The sequence below is a fragment of the Spermophilus citellus genome (genome assembly GCF_964194105.1).
Source record: "Spermophilus citellus genome assembly, chromosome: 15".
NCBI lineage: Eukaryota > Metazoa > Chordata > Mammalia > Rodentia > Sciuridae > Spermophilus > Spermophilus citellus.
In genome coordinates, this window is record NC_138195.1 from 38,245,743 (window position 1) to 38,273,588 (window position 27,846).

The 27,846-nt window shown below is 37.6% G+C and overlaps 2 protein-coding genes across 2 annotated transcripts in view; one reads left to right on the forward strand and one right to left on the reverse strand.

Moving 5' to 3' along the window:
- JMJD1C (jumonji domain containing 1C) overlaps positions 1–3,936 on the reverse strand; it is a 284,460-nt gene extending 280,524 nt beyond the window's left edge. The window contains exon 1 of the mRNA XM_081267689.1: positions 3,605–3,936. The gene's annotated coding sequence lies outside the window, so the exon portion shown is untranslated. The remainder of the gene's footprint in view (positions 1–3,604) is intronic.
- REEP3 (receptor accessory protein 3) overlaps positions 3,201–27,846 on the forward strand; it is a 108,283-nt gene continuing 83,637 nt past the window's right edge. The window contains exon 1 of the mRNA XM_081267693.1: positions 3,201–3,446. Coding sequence (XP_081123819.1) covers positions 3,415–3,446 — 32 coding nt within the window. The 5' untranslated portion in view covers positions 3,201–3,414. The remainder of the gene's footprint in view (positions 3,447–27,846) is intronic.

The following is a 27,846-nucleotide window of genomic DNA, read 5'->3' on the forward strand; positions in this document are numbered from 1 at the left end:
CAAATGGTCACTTGCTAGAAGCTCAACTATGTGAGGCACAGTCCAGTAACAGAAAGGCACCACTTAAAAGCTGGACACTTCTCATCCTCAGATGAAGTTACTCTTTCTATTTAAACCCATAGTTCTCGACTTTATCAGTCTCAATGTATCCCCCCTTCCATAAAATATTTTCCAACTTCTGCATGAAATTAAATGAATAACAATCTTCCTATAGACAATTTCAAACAAATTCATATTCCTTAAATAAAACAAAAAAGGAAAGGAAAATAACATATAAGATAGCATTTATTTCCATATGTGAATGCGGGGCAAAATTAGTCATCAGTAGGTGAATATGATAGCTCTGCATGCAAAGCTGTTTGTGTTGCGATTTTCCAAAACATTTACAACTCTTGGCCAAGTTCTCAACAAACAAATCTTTAATTTACACAACAATTAGCTGTGGAAATAGAAAAATTCAGTCTGTTAAAAACCACGACCTTATATGTAAAATGGAAGTTCAACACTCAGATAATTACAAATATTCCATGAATTCCAGGCAAGATATGCCTAACTCATAAAGATATGAGGCATTGCAATGTTCCACACATTGCAAAACATAGCATCCCTGGTCTTCATCCACCAAACGCTAGTGGTTAGTTTCAATCATTACAATCACCAAACAAATTTTTCCTTATTTCCCCCTAGAGAGGGAAGCCACCTGTCTTAGACACAATTCAGCTATCTATTGGAGTATGATGTAGATACTTAAGAAATCTGGGGCGGGCGGGGTGTCGTGGCTCAGTGGTAGGGCACTCGCCTAGCACATGTGAGGCCCTGGGTTTGATCCTCAGAACCACATAAAAATAAATATATAAAATAAAGATATTGTGTCCATCTGCAACTAAAAAATATTTAAAAAAGAAAAGAAAAAAAAAAACACAAATTAGAGTTCCAGGACTGTCATCTTTGAATTACATGATCACAGACCGTGAGTTAATTTCTCTAACCCTCCGTATCCATATTATCGAAGAAGAATAAATACTACCTGCCTTTAAATTATCAGTTTGACTCAACAATATGTGTGTAGCACATGATAGGTGGTTTTCAACCCACAGCCTGAAACATGAAAAAGAGAACTATTTCAGGTAAATAGAGTAAAAGCAGCAAAAATTAATATGAATTTTCAAAAGACAAAAGCTACAAATAAGCATACAAAATGAAATTTAACAAAGAGCCTTCCAGGGACATCTCAGAAAGCAGCTAGCAGTATACCTATCTCAACAATCCCTGAAAGGGGTTGAAATAATTAATCTTCAGAATGATGATTCCCCCCAAATAAGAAAGATAGACATACATTTTTAATAAATTTCCACTAAACATGGCCAAAATCTTACAAGTTTGATACTTAACAGAGTGACTACATCTTTATTGGGCCTCTACCCCATTCTAGGCTAGGTACTAGGAAAACACAAAAATATCTAATACATCATCTCTGTCCTCAAACTTTTCATCATTCAATAGGTTAGACATGAGTGTAAACAGAATGATGTAGCTACAGAAATTAAAGTAATAAATCATGGAGGCCAGAGAAAACTACAAATAATTATAACTGACGAAAAACAGAACATCCTCATGGCACTCTGACAGGTAGAGAATGGGCATAACATATTAGAAGAAAAATGAATTCAGGCAAAGGCACTGAGCAGGAAAATACAGTTCTGAGAAGTAACGTAAGGAATTTAGGGTACAATCGGGGTTAGGGATGACAGCAGTAAAAATTAAAGCTGTAAAGATACTCAGGACTTGCTCATGAAGGGATCTGAATGACATTCAAAGGCATTTGAGTTTTCAATGTGCAAGAGAGTTCTCCAGAAAGCTGGTGCTTATGTGGCACACCTGAATGCTCCAAAATGCTGAGTAATGGCCAAAACTAAAAGATTCAGAATACAGATTATGAGATTCCTAAAATAAATATATATTCTTAATACAAATAAGCAAAAAGAACCAAAGCCTAAAGCAGAAAGCAGTTTGTGAGCTCATTTCTTATGTAATCAAAGTATTAATTTACTGACCCTGGGAACTGAAAAGACTCACATGTGTCCTGTGATTTTATTCCAAGCAAGTTGAAGCACTTCCTACACATGTTATTTAGCAGTGCCTCATTTCAACCCCGAAAGGCAAAAACAAGTAGGCTACAGTATTATTAGCCTCTTTTTATTATGGGGAAACTGAGGAACGAAAATAAATTACAGTATGTCACAAAGTAAGCCATCTTACTTTCTAGTACTTTAATTAAAGGCTACAAGGCCACATTTAATCCTTTTTTCTTCCCATCATTTTAATTCTAAACCCACCTTTTACTGTTGTCTTAAAAGGAGTAGAGGGGAGGGAACGGCATTCTCCCAACTTTGTATTGTCACCAAGAAAAAAAAAAGTATAAGTTTTTAAGTGCTAGTTTTGAAATTATGATATACACAAGAACTGGAAAGCGTAAACAGTAATCCAACCTCCTAAAACCTAGACACTTGTAAACAGCAGGACAGGTCAGGAATCCTAAGTCCAGCTTTTACTTTGGATATCTGACAGGCTCAGTGGAATACTGGAGATTTGTGTCTATAAAACAAGACTTTACAGGTCTCTGAAGGAAAGGTGCTCTAAGAGGCCCAGAACAATTACTTCCACAATTGCAAACATGAAATCCAATGCCCTCCACGGTCTCTCCCCGCATTGCACCATGCGACTGCTGGTATACCAATGAGGACTGTGCAAGGTCGCCCAACAGTTTCCTTTCGCTTAAAATGTGGTACCACGAGGATGCCCTTGAAGGAGGCCTCCGTAAACACTGAGGGGACCGGATGTGCCCGAGCATTTTCCAAATTTTGGGCTCTCCAGAATCTAGGGCCTGAACCAAAGAATTCTATCGGACACAGAGTTCCTTCTGGTATTTTATTCTTCACGCACACATTGTCGACCCCCTACTCTCAAGTCCCGGGCCTCCCTCCCACTCTCACCGCCGGGTGGGCGTCCCTAGGATCCAGGGAGGCGGGTAAGAGAGGTTAGAGTGTAGGGGTAAGGCTGCAGTCGCGAGGCTGTCCGGCAACGGCCGAGGTCCCGCAGGTCCAGCCCCCGGGCCCGGTCGCCTGGCCCTGACCCGGCCGACGCGCCGCCGCCGCCGTCGCCGCCTATCAGCGGAGCTCAGGGGCGGGGCCGGCGGGCTCCGCCGCGGCTCGGCCGGCGGGCGGGGACGGGCGGGGGACCGACCACAGCACAGCTCCAGCGGCCGCGCGCAGACACCCGGCCTGGCTGCCGAGGGCGCCAGCGCGGCCCCGGGGAGCGCGAGGAGCCAGCGAGCGCGCGGCCTGCCGTTGGCGGCCTGGTTCGCTGCGCTCGGCGCCCATCCGCCCCGGAGTCGGGGCCTCAGCCCGCGGGAAGATGGTGTCCTGGATAATATCCCGAGCCGTGGTGTAAGTGCCGCTCACGGCGCCCAGTTGCGCACGCGAGGCCCAGAGGAGATGTGGGGAGGGGCAGGGGCCAGGAAGAAGGGGAAGGCCCGGGCCTGGGCGGGAGTTGGGTAGTCCGACCTCGGGCCTACCCAGGGATTGGGGGCCCTCGACCTCCTCACCCTGGTTCACGTCGCTGCGGGGCTCCCTGCGGCGGGCGAGGGCCGGGCGGCAGTGGCAGCAGCGGTGGCGGCCCGGCGCAGCTGCGTGCGGATCTGCGCCCCTGCTCTGGCGGCGCTGGGTGGGCAGGCGCGCTGGGCAGGCGGCGCGCGCTCCCTGCTCCCGCTCCCTGCGCTGCGCGGCACCGCCCTGCGGGCCCGGGAGCGGCGCGCCTCGCGGCAGCGCCCTGCGCAAACTCTGCAGACGCCGAGCGCAGGAGGCTCCGCGATCCTCCAGAGGATGCGGTGGCGCCGAGCCTTTGTATCCCCGGCTGATGCGTTGCGGTGTCTCTCTTGGCGGCTCTCTGCCGTTCTGTCACGTGTGGTAGGAGGAGAGATTTGTCTAAAAAACAAGACCGCTCCCAGCTCTGGATCCCTGGGTAGGGTCCCAGTTGTCCCACTATTTAGGACTTACAGGGAAAGGAGCCTGCTATTGAAAGGTGATCGCACAGATCCTCTAATTTGGCCCTGTCTTGGCGGAAATATTTCCTAAGTGATTCACAGGCTGCAGGTGCCTGTTGCCTTTGTTCATATTATCTGTGCCTTTCATTGTGGTCTTACCAAAAAGAGCTACAAATCCATAGAAAAACAATTCGTGTATTTGCTCTGTAAAGGTATTTGTTTGAATATAGCTTAAACCGATTTTCTTCCATCTTGCCCATATTATTCCTGTCCCCACTTTTAAAAAGTCACCAAGTAAACAACAATGACGTAGTTACATTCAGGGATCCTTGGATTCATTATTCATCTCTGTAGGTAATGTTATCTCAGTACCTTTATTAAATGTATAATGAGCCAGCAAGCTTTTCTGATTAGCCTTATAATTTCGAAAAAAAAGAATTGCCACTTTTTTAGTTTGTTTTTCACTAGGCAGGAGCTAAATTTTCCAAGTTTTAATTTTGTTGTAAGTGAATTGCTTAGACCTGTTTAACCCGATTTGCAGTGTATCATTCAAAATTTGTCATTTAATCAAACGTCAAAATTATACCACAGATGCCTTCAGATTGTTTCTTTAGCCTCTTCCAATCTTTTACATAATGTAGGCATACCTTCCTTGACCTAGTAGATGTCTATCAAACACTGTCTGCACCTAGAAAATTAAATGCTCCATTAAGACTATATACCTTGCTTTTTTAACTCTCTAGATTCCTTTTAACTCTCTAGGTTCCATTGTGGAGCACTTTGACTTCAGTTTGCACTACTCAAATCAGATTTTTGTTTTTGACCATTGAGTAGGAATATGAATATCTTGAGTGCTATCTGTAATACAAAGGTCAGTAATACCTGGTTGGTCTTAGTGGAACTCAAGTTTAAATACCCAGATATCTGCAGTACAGGTCAAAATGTCAAGACTTCTAATAGTTACTCCCAGTTTAACACTCAGTGTTAAACACGGAAGGGATTATATCTGCTTGGAGAATCATCAAAGAAGGCAAGAGAGATTATATCTGAATTGGGCCTTAAAGAATGAACCTAATCTATACAGCCAAACAAGAAAACGGAAAGGATTTTTGGTAGATCAGATAGAAATATCAATGTGAGCCAAAGCCTAGAGCAGAGAAAGCCCAGATTAGTTAGTGCATGTGAGGGACTGGGGAGAAAGCTAAAAAGGAAAGCTGGGTATTTAGCTTGAAAGCTTGTTTTCAAAGAAGAAGTAATGAATTAAGGCAGTAACCGCTTTACTTTGCAAGATTCTCTGCTGCTGTTGTGTGAATCAGTTGGCAATGCAGAGACCACTTAGGAGGCACCCTCACTGGAGAGGGGATTTAAACCTATAGTACTAAAGCCTACAGAATTTAAGGTCTGAGGCAAAGGAAAAGGCACAAAAACATGAGGAAGAAAAAAAAAAGACAGTAGAAAAATGGATTTAACAAGTTTCAGGAAATGAATTTCATGAGCCATTGAATCATTAGCACATTAAAAGTATAAACATTAAAAACAATCAGGATCTACACAAACTTGGACATGCTTTTCATACTAGGAGACAGAATTTGCTTACCTTTCTTTAAACCCACTGAAACATCTGGCTCATCCTGAGCAAGATAAGACAATGCTCTCAATATGAACTTTTGGGAGTATGAACAAGGAACACATGGAGCTTCTATAACCAGAGCTTCCAGTTTGCATGAGTATGTTCTCTGCAGTGTAACACCAGAGCCAAGAGCACTCACGAAATATAAATTATCAAATTGTTTTCCAAAAAGTTGTTTGTTTGTTTGTTTTTTGGTACCAGGGGTGGAACCCAGGAGCACTTAACCTTGAGTCACATCCCTAGTCCTTTTTGTTTTTTATGTTGAGACAGGATCTTACTAAGTTACTTAAGGCTTTGCTCAGTTGCTAAGGCTGGCTTTGAACTTGCAATCTTTCTGCCTCAGCATCTCCCAGGATTACAGGTACGTACCACTACTCCCAGCTCCAAAAGGATATTAATATCATACATTGCCATCATATCATCCTTCCTCTCCTTCTCTCATTGCCAACATTGAATCCTACAGTAAATTGTGTTGACTCTACTTTCAAAATAAATTAGTTCCCACTATCTTTACATGTATCACACTAGGCAAAGCCAGCATCATATCTTAAATGTGTTCTTATTATAGCATACCATCCTACCTTTACTTTTGTCCCCTTACAATTTATTCTTAACAGAGTAACCAACATGATCCCATTGAAACACAAGTCAAAATCTTGTTGCTTCTCTGATCAGAACCCTCAGTTGACTTCCTGCCTCACCCAGTAAAGCCAAGTCATTACCATGGTCTACAAACAAGGTATAACCTGGACTCCTTCATATTTCAAACCTCATCTTCACATGCCCTCTGCCTCTTGCCTGAGAGCCTGGGCATTGCCAGCCCCTCCACCTCAGTACACATCCCCAGATGCCCTCCTGGCTCATTCCCTAACTTTTTTCTGATACAGCTTTATCAGTGAGGTCTTCCTGATCCAAGCACTCCTGCTTTCCCTCCCTGTTGTGTTGTTCTACATAGTATCTGGTACTTTCAAGCATACCATAAACTTTACTTCTTTTGTCAATTATTGTCTGCTTCAACTAGAAAATAATCTCCAAAAGAATAGGTCTTATCTCAAATTTGTTCATTGCACACAGGAAAAGCTCATTGAGTATTTGTTTTTGGAAATTAGAGAATGAAGATAATGAATATGAACTGTGAATTACAGAAATATTGATGATAAATATTAAGAGTCCATGAATTCAAGAGCTTTTTTTTTTTTTTTTTTTAACCTCCTCTTCCAATGTTTGTTTGACAACTTGTCTTAAGAAAGCTTTGGTAGGGGCTGGGGTAGTGGCTCAGTGGTAGCACACTTGCCTGGCATGTATGAGGCACTGGGTTCCATTCTCAGCACCATGTATAAATAAATAAAATAAAGATCTATCAACAACTTAAAATATTTAAAAAAGAAAGTTATGGTGAATGAATGAATTATTTGGAAAGATAGCTCACAAGGATCTCAGTATTAAATAAAATAAAAAGGGTTTTTTTTCCACTGATGAGCCTCTTTCTAGACATACTTATTCTAGACAGCAAAAAGGAAAAGGCTCTGCATTTGTGCCATTACTGGAAACACAACCTCTTTAAACCCTGGTAACCTAACTAAAATCATCTGGGGAAGGGGAGTAGATAGGGAAGTAGGATTTGTATACCTTAGCAAATAAAGGAAAGACAATAAAACAGTATGCCTGGAAATGAATGTCCTAGAGCAAGAAAATATGGTGTTTATTTGTGTGTGTGTTTAAGATTTTGATAGTATTAATGAAACAATAATGTATTACTAATTATCATTGTTCAGTAATTTCTATCATTTCTTTATATTTTGGGAGGGTGCTAAAGATTGAACCTAGGGCCTCACACATGCTAAGAATGCACACAATCACTGAGCTATGTTACCAGATCCCCTAGTAATTTTTAAATTTTTTTTAACATTTATTTTTTAGTTGTAGTTGGACACAACACCTTTATTTTATTTATTTTTATGTGGTGGTGAGGATCAAACCCAGGGCCTCGCACGTACCTCGGCCCATAATTTTTAAATCTTTATGGAAGTTTGAGGGCAGTCATAATTCATGAGCAATAATTTTCTATCCTCATATGTGCTTTAAATATTGTAATTGGCTGTATAACCTCTGATAGCTAAAATATCTTCTTTCCATTAGGTTAACATAGGTTTTTATCTTTGCCATTTTTAATGAGATATATATGTTAATAAATTAAATGTTTATGAGTTTTACCTAAGAATAAGAAATTACCCTAAATTGTTGTAGACAATGAGAACAATAGTAGAAGCAATAATATTTTCAAGAAAATGAAAAAGACCAATAAAAAAAAGACAAAAAAAAAGAAAAATTTATGATCAAATTAAAAAACTAAAAAAAAAAAAAAAAGAGAGAGAAAAAAAAGAAAATGAAAAGGTTGACATCTTCAAGATTGAGGTTGGGAATGCCCAACAGGAAATCATCTTTTCTGTCTTCCTTCACTAGGAAAGAAAACACATCCTATACTATTGGGAATTGTTTTCACTGCATAGGTCAGAACTTGCAACAAAATTAGACTTTATTTCAGAAACAATTTGCTTTTGTCCACTTTTTTTTTTTAATTGCTGCTGTATTAGTTGTATCTTTTCTCACTGAATTTTTAATCCTTTTAGGATAGAGATTTTTATATTCTCTACTTTCAGTATAAACTAAATCGTTTAAATAAATGTTATATTACAATAATAGTGGCATAATCTAAATGTCTTAAATGTACATAATATTATTGTTTTGAAATCACATGGAAAAAATTACTGATTCTCTGCTTATTTTTATGTCATTAATTATGTGCTTGCACTAGACTATCCCTTTCATATATTTCTGAAGTAAAAAAAAGCAAAAACAATAAAAAGTCTTCATGTTTACAAAGCTAACTTCCATTAAGGGTTTATGTATAATTATCCCTATTACTGAAAGTTAAGTCAGTTCCACTTATGTTTTTATATTTACAACAACAACTGTGACTGAAACTCAGGGAAGATACGTAGTCACTAAGGTAACATGGACAGAGAAAATGGTAGTGGTCAGGATAAGATAGTGGATAGTGATTATTTTAAGTAATGAGCAGACCAGCTAATATTAGCATACAAAGCAGCGATTCATAACGATTTTCAAAGTATTTTAAATTTCATTTAAAGATCCTTTTAGTATATGTCAGTGTTTCGTAACTTCAGCACTATTGATATTTTGGACTGGATAATTCTTTGTTATGGGGAGATGTCCTATAAATTGTAGGATATTTAACAACATTCCCTGGTCTCTACTGACTGAGCCACAACCTCGAACCCCCCAAAACACATCTACTCACTGGATGCTAGTGGTTAAACCCTATTCCCCAATTATAAGTACCCCAAAATGTCTCTATATATTGCCATATGCCTAGTAGGCAAAATTGCCAGCTGAAGCATGGGTGGATTGTGAAGAAAGTTCTAAAATGTGATTGAAAGATAAAGACCATACAAATAAATGTACAGTCAGTGTTAATGTATCAATATTGATGATTATGAGCTCTTCCAAAATAAATCTATGAATTCAATGGATTTTACTTTTGTTTTTGTACAGCCTGTGTTGCGTTAGTCAACTTTCTGTCATAGTGACAAAATACCTGAGAGGAATCCTCTTACGAGGAGGGATGGTTTATTTTGACTCACAGTTTTGGAGGCTTCAGTCCATAGTCACTTGTCCCTGTTTGGCCAGGGGAAACACAAGAATACTTCATGGTGGGAGCACATAGTAGAAGACATCTGTTCACCTCATGGTGGCTGGGACTAAATACAAAAAAGAGAGAGGAGGGGCTGGAGTCTCATCCCCCTTCAGGAGCCCTCCAATGAACTGAAGTCCATTAAACCCCACCTCCAAAAGGTTTCCACCACCCCTCAATAGCACCACAGGTTGGGGATCAAGCCTTCAACACACGGGCCTTTGGAGAACTTTCAAGATTCAAACTAGCAAAATCTGGTAGGCTAATTATTTGAAGTTCATAGGAAAAAGCAAAAGCCCAGGAATCAAAAAAGACAAACTAGGAAACACAGGAAATGAAGACTTGACCTATTATATATCAAGGTTTATTGTAATGTTGAAGTAATTAAAAAGGTAGTATTTTTGCAGTGATTGACACTAGACTTAATGGTACACAATAAGGAATCCAAAAACTAACCCAGGCATATGTGGAAATCTGATATGACAAAAGAGGAATTTAAAATCAATGGGAATCTGGGCACAATGGTGCACGCCTGTTATCCCAGACACTTAGGAGGCTGAGACAGAAGGATTGCAAGTTCAAGGTCAACCTCAGCAAATTAATAAGAATCAAATAAAAATAAAAAGTGCTGGAGATAGAATTCAGTAGTAGAGTATCCTTGGTTCAATCCCTGGTACACAAAATCAATCAGTTTAGCTGAGTGTGGTTGCTTGCACCTATAGTCCCAGCTACTTTGGAAGCTGGGAATGAGGCAGTTTACTTAAGGCCAGGAGTTCAAAACCAGCCTGGACAGCATAGCAAGACTTTTTCTCAAACAAAACAAAAGCAATAGGTAAGTACAGATAATTTTTAAATAATATTGTGACAACTTGGTTATTTCTCAAAGAAAAGAATTAGCAGCAAAATGAGGGGTAAGAGAAGAATAATACAAGTGGAAGAAATGATTTATAGTAGAGGGGATAGAGAGAGAAAAGGGGAGGGGGGAGGGGAGGGGGGATAGTAGAGAATAGGATAGACAGCAGAATACATCAGACACTAGAATGGCAATATGTAAATCAATGGAAGTGTAACTGATGTGATACAGCAATCTGTATACGGGGTAAAAATGGGAGTTCATAACCCACTTGAATCAAACTGTGAAATATGATATATTAAGAACTATGTAATGTTTTGAACGACCAACAATAAAAAAAAAAAAGAATTAGCAGCAAGCTGACATTTTTTATCTGCCTAAGCACGAAAACTAAAACATTTCAAGCTCTTAGAAGAAACAGTAGGAAAATTTCAATGATATGGTAGGGAAGAATTTTTCAGACCCTACAAAAGAGCATAGAGGAAACAATAAATTTGTCTATTTTTTTATAGCCTGACATGTATTTGATGCTCATTCTACATTAGGCATTATTCTAAGCAGTTAAAACTAATTCATTTTTATTTCACAATAGAGGTGCTGCTCTTATCTCCATTTTACTAGTGAGAAAGCTCCACCTTAGAGATGTGTAATAACTTGCCCAAGATGATCACACAACTACTACTAAGTAGCAGGGATAAGGGGCAGATCCAGATCCAGACCTCACATAAAATGTTATACCACTTTACTATGTTAAAATTATTCCTAGTGTTTTTTAATGTTTGAAGTCAGCTTTATTGAGAGGATTTTTATGTAATAATTTACATGAATTTGGTCAAATGTACATACATTCATATGTATCATCACCCTAGTAAGATTCAATTTCACTCCATTTCTACTACACTCACCAATCCTGAAAATAACTACCTGTGGCAGTCTATATGAAAAATACGTAATTATTTTAAATATCATTTTGAGGATATAGAAAATTTTTTAACTAATTAGTTAACTAATCAGTCTAACTTGGGCAGGGTAGGATTCTGTGATAGGAGAAACTAGCACAAGAATTATGGCCCAATGGTTTACAATGCAGACAGATTTGTAACATATAGTTCACAACTTACATAATAATTAGAAGATATTAAAGAATTCTCTAAAAACAGGAAGGAAAAATGTTAATGTAAAAGAGAAATGGACAAACAAACTAACATGTCATAGAAAAGGACACCAATGGCAACTAGATACATAAAAAACTAGACAAAATTCATTAGTTTTCAGGAAAATGTAAATCAAGACCACATTGAAATTCCATTTCACACCTACTGGATTGCAAAAATTAAGAAGTCTGAAAATACCAAGTGCTGGCAAGGATGTGTAGAACAACCGGATCCTCTCTATAATGCCAGTAGGAGAGTAAAATGCTGGAACTGCTTTGGAAAACAATTTGGCCCTAACTTACAGTGTTAATCATTCACATACCCTATAACCCAGCAATTTCATAACTAGCAATGTACCATGAAAGAAATCTGATACATGCGCCAAGACACATTTGCAAGGATATTTATAGGAATGTTCATAATGCAAAAGTCTACCAAAAATACTATTTTACGTGGACAGGAGAATAAGTAAATGTTGGCATATTTATATAATGAAATGTTAAACAACAAAACTGAGTGAATTACCACTTATAAGCATCAACATGGACAGGTAATAGGGAAATTTAAGTGTCTTAAAAGCAAGTCAGATATGATTGCATATTATATGATACCATTGTAAAGGACCCAGCATAGACAAAACTAAACAATGTATAGTAAAATTGTGTGTGTGTGTGTATAAAATCTGTTTTTCAGAAAAGAGAGTGATAATCATAAATTCTAGATTAGAGATTAGTTGTGAAGAGTTGGAAAGGGGTTTGAACAATGATATTAGTAATATTCTTAAATTTTTGAGTGACAGATTCACAGTGTTCATTTTATTATGCTTAATGACCTAGAAGTATTGTGTCATATACTCTTCTTTATATCAACTATTACATTAAAGACATGTTTAACATTTGAAGTAAGGACCAAGATATTCACAGTATCTAAAGGGACAAGCTATGACAAGCAAGGAGCAGATATCAACAGAAAGGAGATGCTGATGCTGAGCCTGTCCCAGCCCATATGCCTCTTACTGGTGTAGAGGCCAGTTTTAGTGCTGAGCCAGGCCACAGATGGAGGCAGGGAAGGGGCTGCACCTGTCATGATGAATATATGAACAGAAGGCCAGAACCTATGTGAAATCGCCAAGCAGGATGCCTCTTCTTCTTTCTCAGAGCTGATATGAGTCCAATGAGCAATGTCCAACTTAGTTATCCAAGGGATTTTTGAGGTTCTAGAAGTAGATGCATAAATAGCTATTTAACTACTTTCTTTTTCCCCTATTTATGTTTGGATGACAGTTGTTTTCTTGCATATCCGTTTGCTACATGGACTATTGATATAAAAAGTAACTCAGTATCTTTAAAAATGTGTAAATTAATGTGCCTTTGCTATTGCTTCTTCCATTTTAAGATAGAGATAGTGTGGATTTTGAAATACAGAATAATATTTTTCACTCAGCAGTTTTTGTTTTGTATTCTTAATGATATCATTAAGTCTATTGGTCTATTTTGATAGTTTAATAGTAAAAAAAAAAATGTTACATTGCTTGAAACCCTCTAATACCTACATAAGTAATTAACTTGGGCTGAAGATGCAGCTCAATGATGGAGTGCTTGCCTACTAAGTATGAAGGCCTGGGTTTGTACCCCAGCACTGGAGAAAAAAAGAAAAAAAAAGTAACATCTGTTTTAGACAATTCTGCAAGATTAGTAGTTAGCATTAGCCCTAAAATCTGGGATGGCTCTGAACCTATCAGTGAGAGGTAACCTTTAATACTAACACTTACTACTGATATGTAGTTCTAATTTCTTATGCATACTGAGCATCATTTATACAAAAGAAAGAAATAGTGAGTGGAGTGTGTTCCATGTGATCAGCCTTGTTGTAACGGGTGATCTGGCTAAGACATCTGTCACTCATTGATAGCCAGGATTGATTTGGCCTGTTTATGCTGTCCCCTTGCCCCCTTATCATTCCACATGCTGTGCTTACTTGGTCAGTAAATGAAATAAAAAGCATCTCAGAACCTCAGGAACATGATTATGAGGCATCAGCTAGTAGATTTGCAGATCTGTCAGTAAAGATTTCTAGTTCAAGAATGCAAAGTAAAAAACTTACTAGATTTAATTTTTTTTATTGGTTGTTCAAAACATTACATAGTTCTTGATATATCATATTTCACACTTTGATTCAACTGGGTTATGAACTCCCATTTTTACCCCATATACAGATTGCAGAGTCACATCAGTTACACTTCCACTGATTTACATATTGACATACTCATGTCTGTTGTATTCTGCTGCCTTTCCTATCCTCTACTATCCCCCCTCCCCTCCCCTCTTCGCTCTCTACCCCCTCTACTGTAATTCATTTCTCCCCCTTGTATTATTTTTCCCTTTCCCCTCACTTCCTCTTGTATGTAATTTTGTATAACCCTAAGGGTCTCCTTCCATTTCCAAGCAATTTCCCTTCTCTCTCCCTGTCCCTCCCACCTCTCATCCCTGTTTAATGTTAGTCATCTTCTCATACTCTTCTTCCCTACTCTGTTCTTAGTTACTCTCCTTATATCAAAGAAGACATTTGGCATTTGTTTTTTAGGGATTGGCTAGCTTCACTTAGCATAATCTGCTCTAATGCCATCCATTTCCCTCCAAATTCTATAATTTTGTCATTTTTTAATGCAGAGTAATACTCCATTGTGTATAAATGCCACATTTTTTTTATCCATTCGTCTATTGAAGGGCATCTAGGTTGCTTCCACAGTCTTGCTATTGTGAATTGTGCTGCTATGAACATCCATGTAGCAGTGTCCCTCTGGCATGCTGTTTTTAGGTCTTTAGGGAATAGACCCAGAAGGGGAATAGCTGGGTCAAATGGTGGTTCCATTCCCAGCTTTCCAAGAAATCTCCATACTGCTTTCCAAATTGGTTGCACCAATTTGCAGTCCCACCAACAATGTACAAGTGTACCCTTTTCCCCACATCCTCACCAGCACTTGTTGTTGTTTGACTTCATAATGGCTGCCAATCTTACTGGAGTGAGATGATATCTTAGGGTGGTTTTGATTTGCATTTCTCTGACTGCTAGCGATGGTGAGCATTTTTTCATGTACTTGTTGATTGATTGTATGTCCTCCTCTGAGAAGTGTCTGTTTAGGTCCTTGGCCCATTTGTTGATTGGGTTATTTGTTATCTTATTGTCTAATTTTTTGAGTTCTTTATATACTCTGGATATTAGGGCTCTATCTGAAGTGTGAGGAGTAAAGATTTGTTCCCATGATGTAGGATTCCTATTTACCTCTCTTATTGTTTCTTTTGCTGAGAAAAAACATTTTAGTTTGAGCAAGTCCCATTTGTTGATTCTAGATATTAATTCTTGTGCTATGGGTGTCCTATTGAGGAATTTGGAGCCTGACCCCACAGTATGTAGGTCGTAGCCAACTTTTTCTTCTATCAGATGCCTTGTCTCTGGTTTGATATCAAGCTCCTTGATCCATTTTGAGTTAACTTTTGTGCATGGTGAGAGAAAGGGATTCATTTTCATTTTGTTGCATATGGATTTCCAGTTTTCCCAGCACCATTTGTTGAAGATGCTATCCTTCCTCCATTGCATGCTTTTAGCCCCTTTATCAAATATAAGAAAGTTGTAGTTTTCTGGGTTGGTTTCTGTGTCCTCTATTCTGTACCATTGGTCCACCCGCCTGTTTTGGTACCAATACCATGCTGTTTTTGTTACTATTGCTCTGTAGTATAGTTTGAAGTCTGGTATCGCTATACCACCTGATTCACACTTCGTGCTTAGCATTGTTTTTGCTATTCTGGGTCTTTTATTTTTCAATATGAATTTCATGATTGCTTTCTCTATTTCTACAAGAAATGCCATTGGGATTTTGATTGGCATTGCGTTAAACCTATAGAGAACTTTTGGTAATATCGCCATTTTGATGATGTTAGTTCTGCCTATCCATGAACAGGGTATATTTTTCCATCTTCTAAGATCTTCTTCAATTTCTCTCTTTAGGGTTCTGCAGTTTTCATTGTATAAGTCTTTTACCTCTTTTGTTAGGTTGATTCCCAAGTATTTTATTATATTTGAGGATATTGTGAATGGAGTGGTTGTCCTCATTTCCATTTCAGAGGGTTTGTCGCTGATATACAGGAATGCCTTTGATTTATGCGTGTTGATTTTATATCCTGCCACTTTGCTGAATTCATTTATTAGCTCTAATAGTTTCTTTGTAGACCCTTTTGGGTCTGCTAGGTATAGAATCATGTCATCTGCAAATAGTGATAATTTAAGTTCTTCTTTTCCTATTTTTATGCCTTTAATTTCTTTCGTCTGTCTAATTGCTCTGGCCAGTGTTTCGAGAACTATGTTGAACAGAAGTGGTGAGAGAGGGCATCCCTGTCTTGTTCCAGATTTTAGAGGGAATGCCTTCAATTTTTCTCCATTCAGAATGATGCTAGCCTGGGGCTTAGCGTAGATTGCTTTTACAATGTTGAGGTATGTTCCTGTTATCCCTATTTTTTCGAGAGTTTTGAACAAAAAGGGATGCTGTACTTTGTCGAATGCTTTTTCTGCATCTATCGAGATGATCATATGGTTCTTATTTTTAAGTCTATTGATGTGGTGGATAACATTTATTGATTTCCGTATATTGAACCATCCTTGCATCCCAGGGATGAATCCTACTTGATCATGGTGTACAATTTTTTTTTATATGATTTTGTATCCGATTCGCCAGAATTTTATTGAGGATTTTTGCGTCTAGGTACATTAGAGATATAGGTCTATAGTTTTCTTTCTTTGAAGTGTCTTTGTCTGGTTTAGGAATCAGGGTGATGTTGGCCTCGTAGAATGAATTTGGAAGTTCTCCCTCTTTTTCTATTTCCTGAAATAGCTTGAAAAGTATTGGTATTAGTTCCTCTTTAAAGGTTTTGTAAAACTCTGCTGTATACCCATCCGGTCCTGGGCTTTTCTTAGTTGGTAATCTTTTGATGGTTTCTTCTATTTCCTCAATTGATATTGGTCTGTTTAGGTTGTCTGTATCCTCCTGTCTCAATCTGGGCAGATCATATGACTTAAGAAATTTATCAATGCCTTCACTATCTTCTATTTTATTGGAGTATAAGGATTCAAAATAATTTCTGATTATCTTCTGTATTTCTGAAGTGTCTGTTATGATATTGCCTTTTTCATCCTGTATGCTAGTAATTTGAGTTCTCTCGCTTCTTCTCTTTGTTAGCATGGCTAAGGGTCTGTCGATCTTATTTATTTTTTCAAAGAACCAACTTTTAGTTTTATCAATTTTTTCAATTGTTTCTTTTGTTTCGATTTCATTAATTTCAGCTCTGATTTTAATTATTTCTTGACTTCTACTTCTTTTGCTGTTATTTTGCTCTTCTTTTTCTAGAATTTTGAGATGAAGTATGAGATCATTTATTTGTTGGTTTTTTCTTTTTTTAAGGAATGAACTCCATGCAATGAATTTTCCTCTTAGAACTGCTTTCAATGTGTCCCATAGATTCTGATATGTTGTGTCTGTGTTTTCATTTATCTCTAAGAATTTTTTAATTTCCTCCTTAATGTCTTCTATAACCCATTGATCATTCAGTAACCTATTGTTCATTCTCCAAGTGATACATGATTTTTCCTTCCTTCTTTTATCGTTGATTTTCAGTTTCATTCCATTATGGTCAGATAAGATGCATGGTATTATCTCTACTCCTTTATATTGTCTAAGAGTTGCCCTGTGACATAATATATGATCTATTTTTGAGAAGGATCCATGTGCTGCTGAGAAAAAAGTGTAACTGCTTGATGTTGGGTGGTATATTCTATATATGTCAATTAAGTCTAGGTTGTTAATTGTGTTATTGAGTTCTATAGTTTCCTTATTCAACTTTTGTTTGGAAGATCTGTCCAGTGGTGAGAGAGGTGTGTTGAAGTCTCCCGTGATTATTGTATGGTGGTCTATTAGACTCTTGAACTTGAGAAGAGTTTGTTTGATGAACATAGCTGCACCATTGTTTGGGGCATATATATTTATGATTGTTATGTCTTGTTGGTGTATGGTTCCCTTGAGCAGTATGTAGTGTACCTCTTCATCCCTTTTGATTAACTTTGGCTTGAAATCTATTTTATTTGATATGAGTATGGACACTCCTGCTTGTTTCCAAAGTCCATATGAGTGATATGATTTTTCCCAACCTTTCACCTTCAGTCTATGTATGTCTTTTCCTATCAAATGCGTCTCCTGTAGGCAGCATATTGTTGGGTCATGTTTTGTGATCCATTCTACTAGCCTGTGTCTCTTAATTGGTGAGTTTAAGCCATTAACATTTAGGGTTATTATTGAGATATGGGTTATCCTTCCAGCCATATTTGTTTATTTATGTTACTGAATATGGTTTGTTTTCCTCTTTGATTATTTTCCCCCCTTTACTGTCCTACCTCCCACTGTTGGTTTTCATTGTTATTTTCCATTTCCTCTTCCTGTAATGTTTTGCCGAGGATTTTTTGGAGAGATGGTTTTCTAGCTGCAAATTCTTTTAACTTTTGTTTATCGTGGAAGGTTTTAATTTCATCTTCCATCTTGAAGCTTAATTTTGCTGGATACACAATTCTTGGTTGGAACCCATTTTCTTTCAGTGTTTGAAATATGTTATTCCAGGATCTTCTAGCTTTCAAAGTCTGTGTTGAGAGATCAGCTGTTATCCTGATTGGTTTACCCCTAAATGTAATCTGCTTCCTTTCTCTTGTAGCTTTTAAAATTCTCTCCTTATTCTGTATGTTGGGCATCTTCATTATAATGTGTCTAGGTGTGGATCTCTTATGATTTTGCACGTTCGGCGTCCTGTAGGCTTCTAGGATTTGGGATTCTGTCTCGTTCTTCAAGTCTGGGAAGTTTTCTCGAATTATTTCATTGAATAGATTGCTCATTCCTTTGGTTTGGAGCTCTGTGCCTTCCTGTATCCCAATGACTCTTAAGTTTGGTCTTTGAATGTTATCCCATATTTCTTGGATGTTCTGCTCATGGTTTCTTAACAGTCTTGCTGAGCTGTCTATGTTCTTTTCAAGTTGAAATACTTTGTCTTCATTGTCTGATGTTCTATCTTCTAAGTGTTCTACTCTGCTGGTAGTATTCTCAATTGAGTTTTTAAGTTGGTTTATTGCTTCCTGCCTTTCTAGGATTTCTGTTTGTTTGTTTTTTATAACCTCTATCTCCCTGTATAGTTGATCTTTTGCTTCCTGGATTTGTTTATGTATTTCATTGTTGAAGAGATCTTTCATTGTCTGATTTTGCTGTCTAATGTCTTCCTTGAGACTCCAGATCATCTGAAGCATGTATCTCCTGAATTCTTTATCTGACATTCCATCTGCTGCAGATATTACCTCTTCCAACGTTGAGTTGACCTGCATTGCTTGTGGTCCTTTCTTTCCTTGTCTCTTCATAGTGTTCGCGTTTCTTTCTGCTTACTGAGACTGTTGTGTTGTTGAATTTTCCCCCTATATATTTGTATTACTCTTGTATAGTTGCAAAGTCTCCCGCGCAGGCGCAGGCAGGGGCTCTGCTCCTCCTCCAATTGGGGCACTGTGCCTACCACATCGGCAGGCCGCTGGGCCTGTTCTGCTGGTTAGTAGCAGGTGCGCCTACCTTGCAGGCGCGTGGGGCGGCTCTGCCACTCCCAGGTTGCTGGGCCTGACCTGCTGGTGGGTTGCGCCCGCGTGGCCAGCCAAGATCCACTTGTCTGGGACAAACTGACACTTCTAATAAACCTACCAATTCCCGGCAGGTCCCCTCTTAACGGAATTTTGCTAGAAGTTCCTCAGTAGGTAGACTGCCGCTATTCCAATGGGTCTTTCTGATCCCGTTAATGTGGAGACATTGGAATCGCTGCTTCCTCGCCGGCAGCCATGTTGGATCCCTCTCTAGATTTAATTTTTTAAAGTTATCTATACCCCTGTACTCTAATAGTCACCCAGAAATACCAACAGATTGCCAACTTTTTTTTTTTTTGGCATGAAGAATGTTAGCTTACAAATGCGCACTCAAAAGAATGATCACTTTACTTCCTTTACTTTTAGCCAGATTGTTTTTTCTTGCTTCCTTGAGGAATCGAACTCATGGGCCCCAACATGCTAGGGAAGCACCAAATTCTTGTTTTGCTATGAGTTTATCAGAGTCTTATGTTTTGCTAACATTTAATCTCTCAAACCAATTCTAAAACTTTCTAATAAACAGATTTTCCAACCTTATCACGCTTTAAAAAAAAATTCTTTTAAGATGAAGTGACTTAAAATTACAGCTTTGGGCCAGAAAAGGTGATTTACAAATGTTGCAAGTTAATGCTTTTGTTTAATTTGAGACATATGGTTGGTAGTATTAACTTTAACCTCTTAAAATCTTAAAATTATTTTCAGTATTACTGAATACTTGATGAGGTTATCCATTTTCATAGAGCATTTCTGATTCTTCATTTAAAAAAAGAGCTCTTGATGGGCACTGTGGCCGGCATCTGTAGTCCCAGCTGCTCAGAAGGCTGTAGTAGGCACTCACAAGTACAAACCAACCTGGGAACATGGGGAGACTCCTGTTTCAAAAAGAAAAAAAGTAAAATGGAAAAGAATAGAATTAGAGCTCACAAAGTACTACACCATATTTAAAGCTCTTAAAAACACTTTAAGCCAGGTGCGGTGGCACATATCTGTAAGCCCAGCAACCCTGGAAGCTGCACAAGAGGATCACAAGCTCCAGGCCAGTCTGGGCAATTTAGGGAGACCTGTCTCAAATTAAAAAATAGAAAGCCTGGGGATGTAGCTCAGTGGAAAAGTACCCCTGGGTTCAATCCCCAGTACCATAAACACACATTCACAACATTTCCAAGACCTCATTCCCAAAGATTGATGGAATTATCTGGGATGGGGCCTGGACATCCTTATTTTTCAAAGCCCCTCTGGTGATTGGAATGTACAGTCAGGTTTGAAAACTGTTAAATTAGAAAATATGAAAAACCTAGTGACAATTACTTTGCAAATTAGTAATGTTGGAAAGATCGCAGAATTGAACTGCTAAATATTGTTACCATTTTATTTTATTTATGTATTTTTTTACCTTTATCTGTGCTTTATTAGATTTAAGGTAAAAGAAAGCAATGTTTGTGGGTGGCAATACATGCAGTATAGAATCACTTTAGCAGGTCCAAATAAAGAAAAAAAACAGTAAAATTCTTATTCTGTGAAACTTCTAAGAATGTTCTCTGGAGTCATAGAACAAATAATGTTCTTACTTTAGGTCTTAATCCAAATTTATTGCTAGTGAATTTATTGCTAGTGAATAAAAATTACAAAACAGAAGAACCTTTAATTGTGCTTTCAAAATTTTAAGTGAAACAATGACTTCACAGGAAATCCACTGAGAAATGCTTTTTGAGGCCAAGCATTGTTTCCCCTTAGCTTCCTACAACAATGTATTCACATTAACAATTTCAGTTTACAATCACCGAAGTCCCATCTATACATGAGATTATACCCAGACCACCTAAATTGAAGTTCAGATATTTTTAGTTATATCCCAGCTTCACTAGCTACCTGCTAAAAGTGGTGATGGTGATCTCAGTCACTCAAATTCCTTGGCTATTTTTGAGGATGAAATCCAAAGAATTCTTATGATTCTATTTGGGTGGGATTAACTCATAGGCATTAGCAGAAGCAGGGCTGTGCAGATCCCATCTGGCAACACCGGGAGATAACCTTCTGGCAAAGCAGTTTACAGTTAGTTACCTCACTGAGCAGACACATGAGAGATTCCACTTAGGGTTCAGGTCCATGATGCCTGCCACAATGTGGCTGCTAGAGGGTCCTTTTCCAGCTTCAGAAACTGAAGCAGAGACTGCTCCATTTACAGAAATTTCATCACAAAAATTCTTAAGCTCAATATTTTAAGATGATGGGTTTCACAAGTCCACAGCCAATACCATCGATCGTCACCCAAAACCTGGAGGGCTACTCAGTGGTGCTGCACCCACCGGAGGCGCCATGCTTTCCAGACATGCGGCCGATTGTTACCATTTTAAAACAAGGAAACAAAAATTATATGGTATCTTTAGTTTGGTTCTCAATAATTTGGTAATATTAAAACAAGGAAATTTAAGTTCCTAAAAATATCTTTTGCTTAGCAAGAAGCTGGTGGTCTATAAAGAAGTACTCTTTCCAGCCAGGTGACATTTTGCACACTTGGAATCCTAGTGATTTGGGAGGCTGAGGCAGAAGGATTTTGCAAGACCAGCCCCAGCACCTTAGCAGAACCTTAAGCAGCTTAGTGAGACCCTGTCTCAAAAAATAAAAAGCTGGGGATGTAGCTCAGTGGCAAAGTGTCCCTGGATTCAATCCCCAATACCAAAAGAAAAAATGAAGTAATCTTTCCAGACAAATTTGATTGGTCTTTTCAAATGGAATGTGCAAGTATTAGAAGCAAGGAATATAGTAGATGGAATGTCTGGATTTTATTACAACATTCTTTTCAGTACCTCATGAAATTCAACTTGGAAATGGATTTCATATTCCTAATGAGAACAAAGTCTACCAAACAGCAAAATACCACATTTGTGAGGTGACTTCATAGCACATTTACAGCAGTATATATTTATGCTACCTTAAAGATCATTTGTAAGATTTTTTCAGTGTGGAGGCTTATGTTTATTTTAAGGTAAATTCACCAAAATCATTTCATGCTTTTAAAGTATCCACAGTGTTAAAACTATAAACTAGTATGTCATATAAAAAAAATAGCAGGAATTAAAACCTAGAAAAGCCCAGGCACCATGGCCCAGGCCTATAACAGCTACTAGAGAGGCCAAGGCAGGAGGATCCCAAGTTCAAGGCCAGCCCAAGCAACTTAACAAGACCTTGTTTCAAAAATAAAAATAAAATGATAAAAAGGCCTGCGGATGTAATTCAGATGTAGAATGCTTCTAGGTAATCCCCAGTACTGCAAAAAAGAGAGAAAGAAAGAAATCTGGAAGGGAGGAGGTGGGTGGGAGGAATGAAGCATCAAGAAAATTTTATCTTCCATAGCAGACAGGCAGATGCTATTTAGAGTTGAAATACCAATCTTTCATAGTCCTTTTCTTAAAAGCACAGTATCACATTAGACCCTGACATTTCTACTGTTTAAGTACAGTTTTATTTACTCTTTTAGTTTTACTTATCTGTTAAATTTGAGCAAAAGAGTTTTTAAGTGACTTATGTTTTCAGATCCCACTTTTATATTCTCTATTATAATCTTTCTCTGCTAATAAGAGAATTGCATAATCAAATGTTATCATTGATTATTTCTGGGCAGAAGAACTGGAAATGAGTCTTAAATGTCTTCTTTATTCTTTCTGATAATGTTTCCATAATAAATAGGAACCTTTTCTACTAAAAATGTTTATTTTTTATACAATCAAATGTTTTTATAAATAACTAAAATATAATTTAAATCAAAAGCAAGTTTTAATTTACTTTCCCTCAAAATAACAAATGCCTATATTTTATAATCTGACTGTTCATACCAACCATCTTTAAGAACTGGTCATAGGATGGCTACTGTGTCTACAGTAGACTGAAGTATTAGCACATGTGGATAACTATATAACTTTAAATTCATTAAGTTTTTTTGTGGGGAGAAGGGTATGATTGCTACTTTTCCAGTGATTAGATGACTCTGGATTTGCCATAGAGCCCTAGAGTTTGCTCATAAGTATAATAAATTTTTCTCAAATAGATGAAAATGAGACTATATGAAGAATAAATTGTCTGTCTACTCTGTATAAGAACAAATATGGAATAAGCAGTGTTTATTAGCTAGAGAAGTACAACTACCTACCAGTATATTACTCACTTAGCAGAAATCAGTGGTCTTTATTCTAAAATATTTATTATATCTACAGAAATATATTTAAAAGTTTAAACAAGGGAAACAATTGGGTTCTTGGTTTATTGTTTTAAGTTCAGCCAGTAGTATTTTACATGAGCTTTGTTTTTAAGACCTTATTATAAAGATCTCAATAAAATATAGGTGTTATTTTTTACCGGAAATGGCAATGCCTGTAGCAGAAGGGTAAAAACAGTATTCAATTTCTTCTTCAAGCCAACTTTGAAACTATTTTTATGAAATCATAGTAACTTTTAGGATTTACATTATTTCAATTTTCTACATGAGTGGACATATCAACATTTTGTCATATTATTTCTAGTTTACAGAATTCAGAGTTTCATAAAATGCAATCATATATCATTGTCCTAGTTAGAGTCAGTACAAGTAGCATTACTGCTTAGTAGTTTGGCTTTATTCCACTCTAAATTCCATCTCTAAAGAACAGTTCTGTCCTTCCCCTCCCTCCCCTCTCTCTCTCTCTCTCTCTAAATTCCATCTCTAAAGAACAGTTCTGTCCTTCCCCTCCCCCTCCCTCCCTCTCTCTCTCTCTCTCTCTCTCTCTCTCTCTCTCTCTCTCTCTCTCTCTCTCTCGGTGGTGGTTCTGGGGATTGAATCCAAGGTCTTTTGCATGCTAGGCAAGCACTCTACCAACTGAGTTATATCCCCCAGCACTCAGTTCTGTCCTTGATGAACTCACAGGTTACTGAAAAGCACAAATGCAATACTCCACATGAATATCCTTTACACCCATATGGCCTATATGGAAATATGTTTCTATCCTTCCTATTTTTAAAAAACTATCCATTTGCCTGATGGCAGACACTAATCAGTATTACAGACATGGCAACCACTTTGTAAGAATGTTCTTTATAATACTGTATAAAGAAATGAAAGATGAGGAAAAAGAGACTTCTGAAAGTTTTAGTGTTTCTTAATAGCCTTTAGGTGCCAACTTATGGATCTTAAGGTGACTTTAACTCATCCTGAATCTAATAGATTAAGAAACCTAACCTGCCTATCTTAGGTAGGATCTCACTTTAGTCTCTCTCTCTGGGCACAGTCAAGATGCAGGATGCCATGAATATCCTCATGGTCATGACCTGCAGCCCTGCAGTCCTCTCCTGTCGCTGTTGGTTGTGCCATACTGTTATCACTTTCATCCATGCCATATTATACCTACCAGTGCTCCTTACCAGTCATTCACCAAATAACATTGATTCATCTTTGGTAACCTCAGGAATTTTTTTTTTTTTTTTTTTTACTTTTTGCTGTGCTAGGACTTTGTGCACGCTGGGAAAAAGCACTCTACTACTGGGGGTGAGAACAACACTCTGTTATTATTTGTTTGTTGAGGACTTAACCTACTTTTATTTTTCTTTTTTCCACATTTTTTATTGGTGTATTTTAGTTGTATGTAATGGTTGAATTTCTTGTTACATATTCATATATGCACATAATAAAACAATATAATTTGGCCAATATAACTCCCCAGCACTTCTGCCCTTCTTCCTACCATCTAATCCTTGTCCTCTGTTGATCTCCCTTTGATTTTCATGAGATCTCCACTTCCCCACCTTTCTTTTACTTTTTCCTCTCTAGGTTCCACATCTGAGAGAAAACATATGACCCTTGCTCTTATGTTTGGCGTGTTTCTCTTAATATAATGGTCTTGAGTTTCATTCATTTTCCTGCAGATGAAGTAATTTAATTTTTCTTTATGGCTGAATAAAACGCCATACTGTATATATACCATGTTTTCTTTATCCGATCATTCATTCATGGACATCTAGATTGATTCTATAGCTATTGTGAATTGTGGTGCTATAAACTTGGGTATGCATGTATCTCTATAGTATGGTGATTTTAATTCTTTAGAATAAATACTGAGTAGTGGTATAGCTGGTTCATATGGTGGTTCCATGCCTAGTCTCCTTTTTTTTTTTTTTTTTTTTTTGGTACTTGGATTAAACTCTGGGACACTTGACCACTGAGCCACATCCCCAGCCCAGTTTTCTATTTTATTAGAGACAGGGTCTCACTGAGTTGCTTAGTGCCTCACTTATGCTGAGGCTGGCTTTGAACTTGCCATCCTCCTGTCTCAGCCTCCCAAGCCCCTGGGATTACAAGTGTGTGCTACCCGGTCCGATCCCCATGCCTAGTCTTTTGAGGAACCTCCATACTGATTTCCGGAGTGGTTGTACTAACTTACAATCCCACCAATAGTATAGAAGTGTTCCTTTATTTCCACATCCTCTCCACAATTTATTATTGTTTGTATTCTTGATGACTGCCATTCTAACTGGAATGACATGAAATTTCAGTAGTTTTCATTTTCATTTCCCTAATTACTATATAACTGAACTTTCTGCATATGTTTGTTGACCATTTACATTTCTTCTTTAAAGAAGTGTCTGTTTAATTCATTTTTCCGTTTGTTAATTGGGTTATTTATTTTTTGATGTTAAGTTTTTGAGTTCTTTATATGTTCTAGATATTAATCCTCTGTCAGAAGAGTAGCTAGCAGGGGCTAGGGATATGGTAGAGCGTTTGCCTAGCATGCGTAAGGCCCTGGGTTTAATCTGCACACACGCACACACACACACACACACACACACACACAAGTAGCTAGCAAAGATTTTCTCCTACTCTGTAGCATTTCTTTTCATATTCCGATTGTTTCCTTTGCTATACAGAAGCTTTTTAATTTAATAAGTTAATGCCATTTCATTTATTAACTCTTGGTATTTTGTCCTGAACTTTATTGAGAAACTTGTTGCCTTTTCCAGTATGCTAGAGTGTTAACTCTATGTTTTCCTCTGGAATTGCATAGTTTCTGGTCTGATTCCTAGTTAATTTTTGTGCAGAGTGAGAGATAGGGTCTTATTTCATTCTTGTTCGAATGTATAGACAGTTTTCCCAGCAACATTTGTTAAAGGCTGCCTTCTCCAATGAATGTTTTTGGACCCTTTGTCCAGAATCTGTAAATGTTTGGGTTTGGCTCTGTGGCTTCTATTCTACATCATTGGTCTATGTGCTTGTTTTTATGCCAGTGCTATGCAGTTTTTGTTACTATAGCTGTGTAGTATAATTTAAAGTCTAATATTGTGATGCCTCCAGCATTTTTTTTCTTTACTTCTTCTTAGTATTGCTTTAGCTATTCTGGGCCTTTTATTCTTTCAAATTAATTTTAGGACTGTTTTAATCTAGTTCTGTGAAGAATGTCAATTTTATTTTAATGGGAATTGTACTGAATTTGTATAGTGCTTTTGGCAGTATGGCTATTTTAACAATATTAATTCTGTCCATCCATGAAGATGGGAGGTCTTTCCATCTTCTTAGGTCTTCTTCAATTTATTTCTTCATTGTTCTATAGTTTGTTGTTGTTGTTGTTATTCTTAAGTTTTAGGTGGACACAATATCTTTATTTTACATTTATGTGGTGCTGAGAATTGAACCCAGTGCCTTGTGCATGCTAGGCAAGCACTCTACCACTGAACCACAACCCCAGCCCTTGTTTGTTTTTGAGGCTATTGTGTATGGAATTGTTTTCCTGGGTTTCTTTCTCAGTAGATTTATTGCTGATATATAGGACAGCTATTGATTTTTGTATGTTGATTTTATAATCTGCTACTTTGCTGAATTTATTTATTACCTCTTTTGGTGGAGTTTTTTGGATCTTTTAAAGTATAGGATCATATCATTTGCAAACAGTAACAATTGGATTTCTACCTTTCTTATTTTCTTCTCTTTTATTTCCTTCTCTTGCCTAATTGCTTTATAGCACTATATTAAGTAGAAGTGAGAGTGAACATCCTTGTCTTGTTCCAGATTTTAAAGAAAATGCTTTCACTTTTTCCACATTTACTACAAGGTCAGCTTTAGGTTTTTCATATGTAGCCTTTATGATATTGAGGTAGGTTCCTTCTATCCTAGTTTCTTTAGTGTTTTAATCATGAATGGGTGCTGAATCTTGTTGATGGTCTTCACTGCCTCCTTTAAAATGACCTTAATTTTATTTATGTGATGAACTACATTTATTGATTTGTGTTTGTTAAGCCATCCTTGCATCTCTGGGATAAAACCAACTTGGTTATGATGGACAATCTTCTTAATATGTTGTTGAATACTTTGCTAATATTTTATCTGATATTACTTTTTAAAGCTATTTGTGCATTAGAAGAATTCTGGTGCATTAAATAAATAATAAATACGGTACAAATAAATCTGCAAATATAAATTTAGTGATAGAGTAACAAAATGTGCAGATATAGTGAAGAATTTGAACCAACAGTTTGGTGCTTTTTGTTTTGTTTTCTCACTTGCAAATCATGCTTTTTTCCCCTTTTTTGCTCTCTTTCTCACAAAATGACAGAAACTCTAAAGATGGTTTGATTAACTTGTTTGTATTTCATTAGTAAGAAAGAAAAACATTTTTAGGAAAGAGGAAAACAGGTAATTGTCAGTCCTTAGATGCTCATGACTCATAGGACTAAAGGTAGCTAAATTTGAACTTACTAAAAAGGGACTTTGATTGTTAAAGAGTAAAT